The sequence below is a fragment of the Schistocerca serialis genome, chromosome 5, assembly GCF_023864345.2.
Source record: "Schistocerca serialis cubense isolate TAMUIC-IGC-003099 chromosome 5, iqSchSeri2.2, whole genome shotgun sequence".
Classification (NCBI taxonomy): domain Eukaryota; kingdom Metazoa; phylum Arthropoda; class Insecta; order Orthoptera; family Acrididae; genus Schistocerca; species Schistocerca serialis.
The window spans coordinates 86,133,241-86,147,081 of NC_064642.1; the positions used below are offsets into that span (position 1 = coordinate 86,133,241).

The 13,841-nt window shown below is 45.4% G+C and overlaps 1 protein-coding gene across 1 annotated transcript in view; it reads left to right on the plus strand.

Annotated features, from left to right (window-relative positions):
* Positions 1 to 13,841, plus strand: part of LOC126481760 (Down syndrome cell adhesion molecule-like protein Dscam2) — a 723,682-nt gene that overhangs the window by 118,817 nt on the left and 591,024 nt on the right. Inside the window, exon 4 of the mRNA XM_050105715.1 lies at positions 180 to 324. Within this exon, the coding sequence (XP_049961672.1) occupies positions 180 to 324 (145 nt within the window). The remainder of the gene's footprint in view (positions 1 to 179; positions 325 to 13,841) is intronic.

Consider the following 13,841-nt stretch of genomic DNA (forward strand, 5'->3'; position numbering starts at 1 on the left):
TCAGTCATCGTGGATACTATCCTCCCTGCCTGCTAAATAACATTTACCTGAAAATTTTTTCTTTTACTTTGTTTCTTGATTAAAAGTTGTGTGGGGTGGTGGATGTAACTGGGGCGCCCTGTGTAGAGGAAAGGGAGTGAGAAGGGAGTGAGAGGGAACGCCCTGCGGTGTGTTGGCAGACGCGCCGCCGGTGCTGCTGTACAGCTTCATCGAGCAGACGCTGCAGCCGGGGCCTGCGGTGTCCCTCAAGTGCAGCGCCTCGGGGAACCCCACTCCGCAGATCGCCTGGACGCTCGACGGCTTCCCGCTGCCCACCAACGGCAGGTAGGCCCGCCCACGCATGCGCACTACTGCAACGCCGCGCGCACGGCGGAGCGCCTTCTGATCAGATAGCACTTCACTCATCACCTACAGCTGTCAACCAATTTTATTTATTGCGACTGCAGTTCCTACTATTTTTCGTGTTTCAAGAAATTGGAAGCATATCATGCTATGACGATAAACATGAGAGAGAGCCCGAGATTATGAATACGCCTTATTCGTCAGAGACTTTCGTAACAACTCTCCCTTTCGTCTGAAGCGTTTCTCTTTAAAAACAACACCATCCACACTGTTGAGCAAAACTGAAGGATGCAAGAAGTTTTCGCGTCATGTGTCACTGCTAAGTAATATCGCGCATTGAAACTTGGACCATACGTAGGAAAAAATGCTACAGTGCAGCACACTTGGTAACTGAAAGAAATACGCAATGAGACGAACAGAAATTACACTTTTATTGAAAGACAATAATTGAGGGGTAATCATGAAAATGGGCCTGAGTAACAATACGCACATCCTAGGTTTTCAGAATAAACTTTATTCAGATAACAAGAACATAAATATGCACTACCTCTACATTAACACATGCTCCCTGACTTCAGAAAAGAAAGTTGTCACTTTTCATGATCATACAAAAGTAACTATTAAACAGTGAATTATCCAAATAAATGTGCACTGAAATTCCCTCTCGCCGGAGGTTGAAGTCCTCCCTTGGGCGTGGGTGTGGTTATTGTTCTTAGCATAGGTTAGTTTAAGTTAGTTTAAGAAGTGTCTAAGTCTAGGGACCGATGACCTAAGCAGTTTGGTCCCTTAGGAATTCACACACATTTGAACATTTGAAGATTTTGCACTGAAATTCTAACCCGACAAGCAAGTCCAGCAAACAGGTTTTGTAATTTTTCTGTCTCTAGTAATCATTTTACTGTGCGTCTTGGGACAATCCACTGTAAAATTGTATGTGTAGCTCAGATAAGTTTGATGTCCCTTTTCTGCTTTGAATATAATCGTCTTGCACCAGCGATCTTACTGAAAGTGAGCGTTTTGAAATCTTTGTCACCCTTCCTTCAACAACATTCATATCATTTCCTATCCCTCTACTTTATCAAATGTCTGTAAGTGAATTCCCAGGCGTGGTGGTTTTAATCCATGAGGCAGAACTTATATTAATCCCAGTTGTGCTGATGACCATATCAGCTGCTTATTGAAAGTCCATAAAACAGCTGTCCTTCATGTGAACAGCTATAAAATGCTGCTTACAGCGAGCCATTGCTATGGTGTTCATTATATCATCAGGTACAAAATGCTTCCTCACATTTGCTCACGCTGTCTATTAGGGTTACCAGCTTTTCTGTTACTTCCCTTTGCTGAATTATTCAAATTGTTTGCACTATCCACTGCACCGGCAATGAAGACATGCAAGAGACAGACTACAAAATGGGACGAGCAAGCAGAAATATATCAGCCCTACGTCCAGTATAGTTAATTCGTGTAACTCATTCTGCACTTACCCTATTTTGCAGAAATAAGTCACAAGAACTGTCCGCGTCTCGTGGTCTAGTTGGCTAGCGTTGCTATGATCACGGGTCCCGGGTTCGATTCCCGGCCGGGTCAGGGATTTTCTCCTCCCAGGGGCTGTGTGTTTATGTTGTCCTCATCATCTCATCGTCATTTGGGAAGTGGGGAGAGTGGAACTGGGAAGATTGGGAACTTGTACGGGCGCTGATGACCACGATGTTGAGCGCCCCACAATCCAACATCTTCATCGTCACAAGGATTGCCTCTCATACCATCTACTGATCTTAGTAGTAGCGCTCATTAAAAACCGGAAGTTAATTTTCTGGAATTATTGCGTATCAGGAGTGTAATCTCCATAAGAATAACATTGGCGGAAGTGAATTTTCCAGCAACAAACAGACAAGTAAAATATCAGACGGAGAAAAAGGCTAGTGGTCCTGCTTCTTTGGACGATTGTCGTATTGTGGGTGATTGTACTGTATATAATCATTGAAAGCAGTTCTCAAATCGGCCCTTTTAAGGGCCACAAATACTACACATTGATCTTGCCAAAAGCCGAGAAGTGATTCTTCTTGGTGTTTTAGCTCCCTGGGGCACTCTGGGATGCTCTCTGGGCACCCCGGAATGCTCTGTGGGCTGCTCAATAGATGTCGAGCACAGTCTCTGATTGGTTGTCTTGGTTTTGGCGCGCGATTCAAATTACGTTTGAGCTGTCTGGTAGATTCATTTACTATTGTTGGACTTAGAATTTTTCTCCGTCTGATATTTTACTTGTCTGTTTGTTGCTGGAAAACTCACTTCCGCCAATGTTATTCTTATGGAGATTACACTCCTAATATGCAATAATTCCAGAAAATTAACTTCCGGTTTTTAATGAGCGCTGATAAGGACTTCCGCTTTCTGAAGGTGCAATGCAACACATCAGCCATGTTGGATATAGTCTTTCCAGTATCTAAAAACCCTGTTCACATACCACCTAACGAAGTAGAAAACCTAATTCATGCAAAACTGGCGCTTAACCCCTTTATGGTGATAATTCTTCAATTACACTGAAGTCATACCAATTCATGAGGGTCCCACAGACACTTCAATACATGAGGCATTGTTCTTAATAGGATGTGTGACAACCAAAAATGGCAATGGATGGTCTGCAACGTGCTCCCACTCTGGCCACAATGTTGGTAAACAGTTCTGGAGGTAGTGCGTTCCATTCCTCCACCAGCGCGATTGACAGTTGCTGGACGATCGTTGATCCTTACGTTTTGTAAACCAGTGTACAATACTATTTTCTGAAACCTAGAAACAAACATTAATAAACAGATTCCAGACTTAATTGGTGACTATCTAACTAGTACTTCCCTTAATATGGAACCAGTACACATAAATGTTTAAGTGAATTACATTTGCAAGAAAAATAGAATATGGATCACATTTAAAATAACTACCAACTGCTTATTTGCTAGTATGTTGTAGAATAAAAGCAATCTGTTCCAATTTACTGTTTCATGTTTCATTTTAAGTGACACTTTCCAAATTTCCTTTCTCATTTGCAGATCTAAGTAGTATTTGTTACGAGTAAGCTTTGCCAAACGTCGTCTAATGAACGAAATAGTACATCATTATTTGTTCCTCATTCTGTAGTAATTGAAAAATATCAATTAAATTAGCGCAAATATATTCAGTATAAAGAATATAAAAGTGTTTGCTGTTTATGCACGCTCAGTAGCTAGCACACTCGACATCCCGAGATAGTGCAACACTTCAGAATAATGGAAGACATCGTAGCAATATTTCAGTTAAGTGCCTGTACGCGCATTTCACTATGTTGTCAGTGGTACTTATCTCTGTTCTCTGTGATCCTCTCTTTCAAGAGCTATTTAAAATTATCTTCCCCCAGTACATCGATAATTAAAGTTGAAAGCATTAATCGTACAGCAAAACATCCGCACGTTTCCACATTATTTCTTTTTGGAAAGCTTGCTTCAACAACTTAACAGTAGTAACAAGTTTGTTGTGGCAAGTTCAACGGAGAGTTCCAGCATACGTATGTTTCGTTCAGGCTACTAGATAGGTTGAGTATTATAACAATCCAAACGACCTCGAGAGCTACTTCGTGGAAGCGCGGAACAATTACATTTGTTTACAAGCAAACTGCAATAGCAAAAATGTTTCTGTATAGTGAAGCACAACACCAATAAATCGTAACACACGCAGTCATGTTCATATTTTATTTAAAAGTTCAAGACAACGCGTCCTCTTTGCTGCTGCCTTGTAAGATCTGTCTATGGCTATGCTTAAGATCTGTCCAAATACAGCAAAGTGCGAATCGCACGATTTCGTCGTATATCGAACAATTAAAGTCGTTACACCAGGCGACCTGAGGGTGCCACCAGATCACTGTTCCAAAAAGTACCGTTTGATCGCTAACATGAGCTACGTTATTGAGCGGAAGTCGAAGTTTCCTTTATTTTTTTAAGGCTAAATATTTTTGTCGGAAAAGAGGTGGTATACCAAAGAATGAATAACACCTTCAGAAACGAGCAGCTTTCAAATACAGGATTCACTTCAGCGGCGATGTCTGAGCTGTCAGTACTAACTCTACGCCGATGACTGCAAAACTTGGGCATGGCTTTTATTAAACTAGGTGGATTTTTGTTGACTGAATGGTGACGTACACGATTGTGTGCACACGATCGATTTAGCAGAGTGCCATCAGTCAGCTGTCTGCCGTGATTGATCGAGAACCACTCTCGGAATGACTGACGGCCAGCAAACAGGACGGTGGAGAACCGAACCACAACTTGTGCGGCTAATGCTGACCATCCGGCCAGCAGCGCCTCGCTGCGACATAGACACCGAGCGACCCCAGAAGAATGCAGCCCCGTGGTGTGGGAATATATCGAGGAGTAACGGCTACAGGTGCGGGCAACAATTACCGTTCCGCCACTAATATTCGTCTGTGGAAAACGTGTGTGTTCCGAATTAATAGTGACACCTTGCCATAATATGCAAGCAGCATTAGTGCTCACACAGCCATAATCGTGGTACAGCTGAAAGTGCCAACGAAAACTTAGTCACTTCCATAAGAGACACTCTAAATCGTCTCTAAATTGATTACGGCCTCCAGTTCGGCGTCTACAATTCTGTTCAGATGTTCCATACCCAACTGAATCTGCTCATTGATGTGCAGATCCAGTAGAGCAAACAAACTGCAGGGAATCTGCTACCTTTCAAAAGACTCAATAATACTTAGGTCTTGTGATTGGTGGTCAGGGGAAATGCGGCAGTTCATCCTCGGGCTCACAAAACCAGTGCCGCGCGGGGTAGCCGCGCGGTCTCAGGCGTCTTGACACGGTCTGCGCAGCTCTCCCCGTCGGAGGTTCGAGTCCTCCCTCGGGTGTGGGTGTGTGTGTCGTCCTTAGCGCAAATTAGTTTAAGGTAGATTGAGTAGTTTCTAAGCTTAGGGACCGATGACCTTAGCAGTTTGGTCCCATAAGAGCTTACTACAAACTTCCAAAATTTTCACAAAATCAGTCCTGGCCCATGCGAGCCGTGTAAACAGGGGTCGTGGAACGCAAAATCACCACTGGGGAACAAACATTATATTATGGCATGGAAAAGAAAATTGAGTATGCGTTTCATGACGATCAGTTTGACTTTAGGAAAGGTAAAAGCACCAGAGATTCATTTCTGACGTTACGGTTTATAATGGGAGAAAGTCTAAAGAAACTTCAATACACGTACATAGGATTCGTCGACCTGGAAAAAGCGGTGGACAACGTAAAATGGTGCAAGATGTGCCAAAGTCTGTGACAAATAGGGGTAACCTATAGGGAGAGACCGGTAATATACAGTATGTGGAAGAACCAAGAGAGAATAATAAGACTAGACGACCAAGAACGAAGTGCTTGGATTAAAAAGGGTGTAAGACAGGGATGTAGTCTCTCGCCTCTACCGTTCAATCTATACATCGAAGAAGAAATCATGAAAATGAAAGAAAGTTTCAGGATTGGAATTAAAATTCAAGGTGAAAGGATATCAGCGATACGATTCGCTGATGACATCACTATCCCGAGTGAAAGTGAAGAAGAATTACATGATCTGCTGAATGATATGAACATTCTAATGAGTACAGAATATGGATTTAGAATAAATCGAAAAAAAGAGATTAAGATGGTACGGGCATGTTAAGAGCATGCGTGGGTAGAGACTTCCCAAAATTATGGAAGAACTAAATATGGATGGAAAAAGACCTAGAGGGTGCCCAAGAACACGGTGGAAAACGGGAGTGAGAATATCTGTGGAAGGAGAGGTGTGACCTGGCAGCAGGTGGTGGAAGAAAAGTGGTGGGAGGACCGAGCCAAATGGAGACGACTCGTCAGCACCCAAACTCGGCAGTAGCTGGAGCGACATCCAGATAAAGTCATGAGAAGCAGTCGAAATGCGAACAGCGAGAAACTTAACATCAGGATCGATGGTCACGAAGTAAATGAAGGAATTGTACTACCTTGGCAGCAAAATAATCCATGGCGGATAGAGCAAGGAGGACATCAAAACGACACTAGCGCTAGGAAAAAGGACACCTCTGGCCAAGAGAAGTCTGGTAATGTCATACATAGGCCTTAATTTGAGGAAGAAATTTCTGAGATCGTACGTTTGGAGTACAGCATTGTATGGTAGTGAAACATGGACTGTGGGAAAACCGGAATAGACGCGGATCGAAGCATTTGAGATGTGGTGCTACAGACGAACGTTGAAAATTAGGTGGACTGGCAAGGTAACGAATGAAGATGTTCGCCGTGGAATCAGTGAAGGAAAGAATATGTGGAAAACACTGACAAGCAAAATGTACGGGATGATAGGACATCTGTTAAGACATCAGGGAACGAGTTCCATGGTACTAGAAGGAGATATAGAGGGCAAAAACTGTAGAGGAAAACAGATACTGGAATACATATACATCTACATTTATACTCCGCAAGCCACCCAACGGTGTGTGGCGGAGGGCACTTTACGTGCCACTGTCATTACCTCCCTTTCCTGTTCCAGTCGCGTATGGTTCGCGGGAAGAACGACTGTCTGAAAGCCTCCGTGCGGGCTCTAATCTCTCTAATTTTACATTCGTGATGTCCTCGGGAGGTATAAGTAGGGGGAAGCAATATATTCGATACATCATCCAGAAACGCACCCTCTCGAAACCTGGACAGCAAGCTACACCGCGATGCAGAGCGCCTCTCTTGCAGAGTCTGCCACTTGAGTTTGCTAAACATCTCCGTAACGCTATCACGCTTACCAAATAACCCTGTGACGAAACGCGCCGCTCTTCTTTGGATCTTCTCTATCTCCTCCGTCAACCCGATCTGGTACGGATCCCACACTGATGAGCAATACTCAAGTATAGGTCGAACGAGTGTTTTGTAAGCCACCTCCTTTGTTGATGGACTACATTTTCTAAGGACTCTCCCAATGAATCTCAACCTGGTACCCGCCTTACCAACAATTAATTTTATATGATCATTCCACTTCAAAACGTTCCGCACGCATACTCCCAGATATTTTACAGGAGTAACTGCTACCAGTGTTTGTTCCGCTATCATACAATCATACAATAAAGGATCCTTCTTTCTATGTATTCGCAATACATTACATTTGTCTATGTTAAGGGTCAGTTGCCACTCCCTGCACCAAGTGCCTATCCGCTGCAGATCTTCCTACATTTCACTACAATTTTCTAATGCTGCAACTTCTCTGTATACTACAGCATCATCGGCGAAAAGCCGCATGGAACTTCCGACACTATCTACTAGGTCATTTATATATATTGTGAAAAGCAATGGTCCCATAACACTCCCCTGTGGCACGCCAGAGGTTACTTTAACGTCTGTAGACGTCTCTCCATTGATAACAACATGCTGTGTTCTGTTTGCTAAAATCTCTTCAATCCAGCCACACAGCTGGTCTGATATTCCGTAGGCTCTTACTTTGTTTATCAGGCGACAGTGCGGAACTGTATCGAACGCCTTCCGGAAGTCAAGAAAAATAGTATCTACCTGAGAGCCTGTATCTAATATTTTCTGGGTCTCATGAACAAATAAAGCGAGTTGGGTCTCACACGATCGCTGTTTCCGGAATCCATGTTGATTCCTACATAGTAGATTCTGGCTTTCCAAAAACGACATGATACTCGAGCAAAAAACATGTTCTAAAATTCTACAACAGATCGACGTCAGAGATATAGGTCTATAGTTTTGCGCATCTGCTCGACGACCCTTCTTGAAGACTGGGACTACCTGTGCTCTTTTCCAATCATTTGGAACCTTCCGTTCCTCTAGATACTTGCGGTACACGGCTGTTAGAAGGGGGGCAAGTTCTTTCGCGTACTCTGTGTAGAATCGAATTGGCATCCCGTCAGGTCCAGTGGACTTTCCTCTGTTGAGTGATTCCAGTTCCTTTTCTATTCCTTGGACACTTATTTCGATGTCAGCCATTTTTTCGTTTGTGCGAGGATTTAGAGAAGGAACTGCAGTGCTGTCTTCCTCTGTGAAACAGCTTTGGAAAAAGGTGTTTAGTATTTCAGCTTTACGCGTGTCATCCTCTGTTTCAATGCCATCATCATCCCGGAGTGTCTGGATATGCTGTTTCGAGCCACTTACTGATTTAACGTAAGACCAGAACTTCCTAGGATTTTCTGTCAAGTCGGTACATAGAATTTTACTTTCGAATTCAATGAACGCTTCACGCATAGCCCTCCTTACGCTAACTTTGACATCGTTTAGCTTCTGTTTGTCTGAGAGGTTTTGGCTGCGTTTAAACTTGGAGTGGAGCTCTCTTTGCTTTCGCAGTAGTTTCCTAACTTTGTTGTTGTACCACGGTGGGTTTTTCCCGTCGCTCACAGTTTTACTCGGCACGTACCTGTCTAAAACGCATTTTACGATTGCCTTGAACTTTTTCCATAAACACTCAACATTGTCAGTGTCGGAACAGAAATTTTCGTTTTGATCTGTTAGGTAGTCTGAAATATGCCTTCATGCCTTCCCTTTTTTTATATTCTTATTAACTTCCATATTCAGGGATGCTGCAACTGCCTTATGATCACTGATTCCCTGTTCTGCACATACAGAGTCGAAAAGTTCGGGTCTGTTTGTTATCAGTAGGTCCAAGATGTTATCTCCACGAGTCGGTTCTCTGTTTAATTGCTCGAGGTAATTTTCGGATAGTGCACTCAGTATAATGTCACTCGATGCTCTGTCCCTACCACCCGTCCTAAACATCTGAGTGTCCCAGTCTATATCTGGTAAATTGAAATCTCCGCCTAAGACTATAACATGCTGAGAAAATTTATGTGAACTGTATTCCAAATTTTCTCTCAGTTCTTCTGCCACTAATGCTGCTGAGTCGGGAGGTCGGTAAAAGGAGCCAATTATTAACCTAGCTCGGTTGTTGAGTGCAACCTCCACCCATAATAATTCACAGGAATTATCCACTTCTACTTCACTACAGGATAAACTACTACTAACAGCGACGAACACTCCACCACCGGTTGCATGCAATCTATCCTTTCTAAACACCGTCTGTACCTTTGTAAAAATTTCGGCAGAATTTATCTCTGGCTTCAGCCAGCTTTCTGTACCTAAAACGATTTCAGCTTCGGTGCTTTCTATCAGCGCTTGAAGTTCCGGTACTTTACCAACGCAGCTTCGACAGTTCACAATTACAATACCGATTTGCTGCTTGGTCCCCGCATGTCCTGAATTTGCCCCGCACCCGTTGAGGCTGTTGCCCTTTCTGTACTTGCCCAAAGCCATCTAACCTAAAAAACCGCCCAGCCCACGCCACACAACCCCTGCTACCCGTGTAGCCGCTTGTTGCGTGTAGTCGACTACTGACCTATCCAGCGGAACCCGAAACCCCACCACCCTACGGCGCAAGTCGAGGAATCTGCAGCCCACACGGTCGCAGAACCGTCTCAGCCTCTGATTCAGACCCTCCACTCGGCTCTGTATCAAAGGTCCGCAGTCAGTCCTGTCGACGATGCTGCAGATGGTGAACTCTGCTTTCATCCCGCTAGCGAGACTGGCAGTCTTCACCAAATCAGATAGCCGCCGGAAGCCAGAGAGGATTTCCTCGGATCCATAGCGACACACATCATTGGTGCCGACATGAGCGACCAACTGCAGATGGGTGCACCCTGTACCCTTCATGGCATCCGGAAGGACCCTTTCCACATCTGGAATGACTCGCCCCGGTATGCACACGGAGTGCACATTGGTTTTCTTCCCCTCTCTTGCTGCCATATCCCTAAGGGGCCCCATTACGCGCCTGACGTTGCAGCTCCCAACTAACAGTACGCCCACCCTCTGCGACCGCCCGGATCTTGCAGACTAAGGGGCAACCTCTGGAACAGGACAAGCAGCCATGTCAGGCCGAAGATCAGTATCAGCCTGAGACAGAGCCTGAAACCGGTTCGTCAGACAAACTTTAGAGGCCTTCCGTTCAGCCCTCCGGAATGTCTTTCGCCCCCTACCACACCTTGAGACGACCTCCCACTCTACCACAGGTGAGGGATCAGCCTCAATGCGGGCAGTATCCCGGGGAACCACAGTCGTAGTCCGATCGGGGGATGCGTGGGACGAGCTGGCCGTCCCCGACAAACCCCCATCCGGACCCACACAGTGATGCTCATTGGCAACAGCCTCAAGCTGTGTGACCGACGCCAACACTGCCTGAAGCTGGGAGCGAAGGGATGCCAACTCAGCCTGCATCCGAAGACAGCAGTTGCAGTACCTATCCATGCTAAAAACTGTTGTGCAAAGAACGTCTGAACTAATCTACAGAGAGCGCAAACAAATCGACACAAAATTTAAACGGTTATTAAAATACAAGATTGCCTAGTAAATGCAGTAATGCTGCTACTTGCGCACTGCTGACACACTGCTCGGCGGCGGAAGGAGACTACGCGATTTTACACTATTCAGGTACTAAAATGCGATGCTACAACTCTGAAATACTATAATACGCCCGAAATTTATGAATTAAACAATGCAAGTACCAAAAACACGCAAAGAAATTAAGAATTAAACTATATAACAAATGAGTGAGCTAGGAGTATACGACTTGCTGCTGCAGCTGCTTATCCAACGGCGGCAGGGAGCACACTCCAGCAAATAATTGAGAATGTCGTTAGCAAATGCTACTCTGAAATGGTTGGCACAGAAGAGGAATTCGTGGAGACCTGCATTGAACCAGTCAGAAAACTGAAGACTCAAAACCATGACGTCGAGGCTTATCACAATGTAAAACTGAGTATTTCAATTTTAAAAACAGCATGTCCTAACTGTAAGCAAATTTTTTTGTTAGGGAAATGCCAGATAAAAAAATGAGTGCAAAGCAAAAAGGCACTTACCTTCCAGTAATATCTCGTTAACGAATAAAGTCTTCTGAAAATGGGTTTTCACAGCTTCAAGAGTTCAAGAATGCACAGAAATAAAAACATTTTATAAGTCCTACTTTGGATGCAATTAGGTGTGGAATACATCGGGTTTAAGGGAGATTGATTTCGTTTCAAACTGCCAAAATTCTGAGAGTCATTCTTTTTGAAGTCTTGCCGATTTCATCATTGCGTTTGATCAGACGGACTAAAAGCGACGGAGCGCGGGGTTTGAGAGGTCAATGCTGACTTCATTCATAGAACATTCAGCCGAATACGCCCAAACAAACTAATAAATCCTTCGTCTTTTACGATTATGAAAGTGACCACACCACACTATTAAAACAATTTCCTTTACATTTGTGGCGCAATGTATTTTGGGTGCGGAAGTCTAGACTGCAGCCTATATAGGCTGCGCGTGAATGCTGCCCTGGACCGTTACTCTACCGGGTGGTGCGCTATTCCTCGTAGACACCTTGGACAGTCCGCAGTAATGCACTGAAAAATGGGGAAGCTTCACTCATGGTGTGATAATGGGCATGTTTAAACATGGTAGCTCCGTCAATTACAGCTTCTCGGGTTATCAGTCGAGCCGTGGTATCGTGTTGTCGCAACGCCTCGACGAGTTTCCTACTCGACATCTTGAGGCGAAGTGTCAGGTTCATGTCCGGTCCCTTTCCTTTCAACCTTTGGATGACAGACTCCGCAGCCGAGGACCCGATGGGTCTGTGATCCAGTCGCTGCACAGGAACGGACTGGACACGAATCCTTCACTTTCTTTCAATATGACAAGCAGGACACTCGTTGAAACGTTGCGTTAACACCATACCATGACTTGCCTGATAAGATTTCTTCAGTCAAATTCACCTGTAGAGCTCCCTTCTTACACGGACACTGCTCTGAATCCATGCAACCGGCTGCCACGTGAACACCACTTTACTGCCATGATTTACGTCAGCTTTGGAGGGTCACAAGTCCCCCTGGTATCGGTTATACAGTGTGAGGAGTGCGCTCTTTTATAGGGGTGGCTCTACACTGTCCAGTCAGATTGAAGCGACCACCTGTCAAAGTCCTGAATAACCACCTTCAGCAGCGCGAGACGTGCGGGAAAGGGTCGGTGAGGTTCTGGGAGGTGCCGACAGGGATGTAGAGCCTTGCCGACTCCGGTACCGTGACCAGCCACGTTACGTTTTCTCGTTTGAAGATGCGTGGTCCGAACAGCCCAATCAAGAGGGTCCCACAGATTTTCGACTGGGCTTAAATTCGGAGAGTTTGGTGGACAGGGGGGTACGGTAAACTTAGCCCGATGCTCTTCGAGCTACAGACACTGCGAGCTCTCTGGCACATTGCATTGTCCTGCAGGTAGATGCTGTAGTGCAGAGGACAAAAACATACGGCACGTAGAGGTGGGCATGCTCTCAAATGTTCAGATGGTTGTGAAATCTTATGGGACGTAACTGCTAAGGTCACCACTCCCTAAGCATACACACTACTTAACCTAAATTACCCTAAGGACAAACACACACACCCATTCTCGAGGGAGGACTCGAACCTCCACAGGGACCTGCCGCACAGTCCATGACTGTAACGCCTTACACCGCTTGGCTAATCCTGCGCGGCGGGCATAGTCTCTAAGCATAGATGCATATCTGCGTTGATCCAGTGCGCCTTCCAGAAAAACTAGATCACACAGGGAATGCCACGAAAACATTCCATAGACCATAACGCTTCCTTCCGCTGACCTTCAGACGGTTGTAGCAGAATGCCAGGCGCCTGTCCTATGCAGCATTAAACATGATTCATAAAAAAAGAGCCACCTGCCCCAGCTCAGTGAACGACCATTAGAGTTATTGGCGCGTAAATTGCTACCTCCGTCACGGATAAACAGCAGTCAGCATGGGTGCGTGAATCAGGCACCGGCCGTGGGGGCCCGTGCGCAGCAACGTTCACTAAAAAGTCGTTGAGGAGACACTGTTGGTGGCCCATCGAGTTCTATAGCTACTTGTCTATTGGCCTGTAGTTGTTCGCCCCTGTTATCTATGGCTCTTATGCACCTCTGTGGGATTGGATTGTTTGGGGGAAGAGACCAAACAGCGAGGTCGTCGGTCTCATCGGATTAGGGAAGGACGGGGAAGGAAGTCGGCCGTGTCCTTTCAAAGGAACCATCCCGCCTTTTGCCTGGAGCGATTTAGGGAAATCACGGAAAACCTAAATCAGGATGGCCAGCCGCGGGATTGAACCGTCGTCCTCCCGAATGCGAGTCCAGTGTGCTAACCACTGCGCCACCTCGCTCGGTGCATCTCTGTTGCCTTGGCACCGGCTCCGGATAGCACCATTTTACCGTCCACCCACTGCGTACTTAAGCCATGGCCCCTACGAACACTTTAGTAACATAGCCGCTTCGGAGATGCTTCCACTCTTGCCATTTTGGACGTAAGACAAATCGCTCCGTTTCGTTTGCATTACGACAACGATCGCACTGTTTTCCGCATACCCACCCCCCTTCTCCAACACTGTTTATATATCCTCCACTGCTAGTGCTGCCACCTGTTGTCTGTGAGTGGTTATTGCACGTTGACGT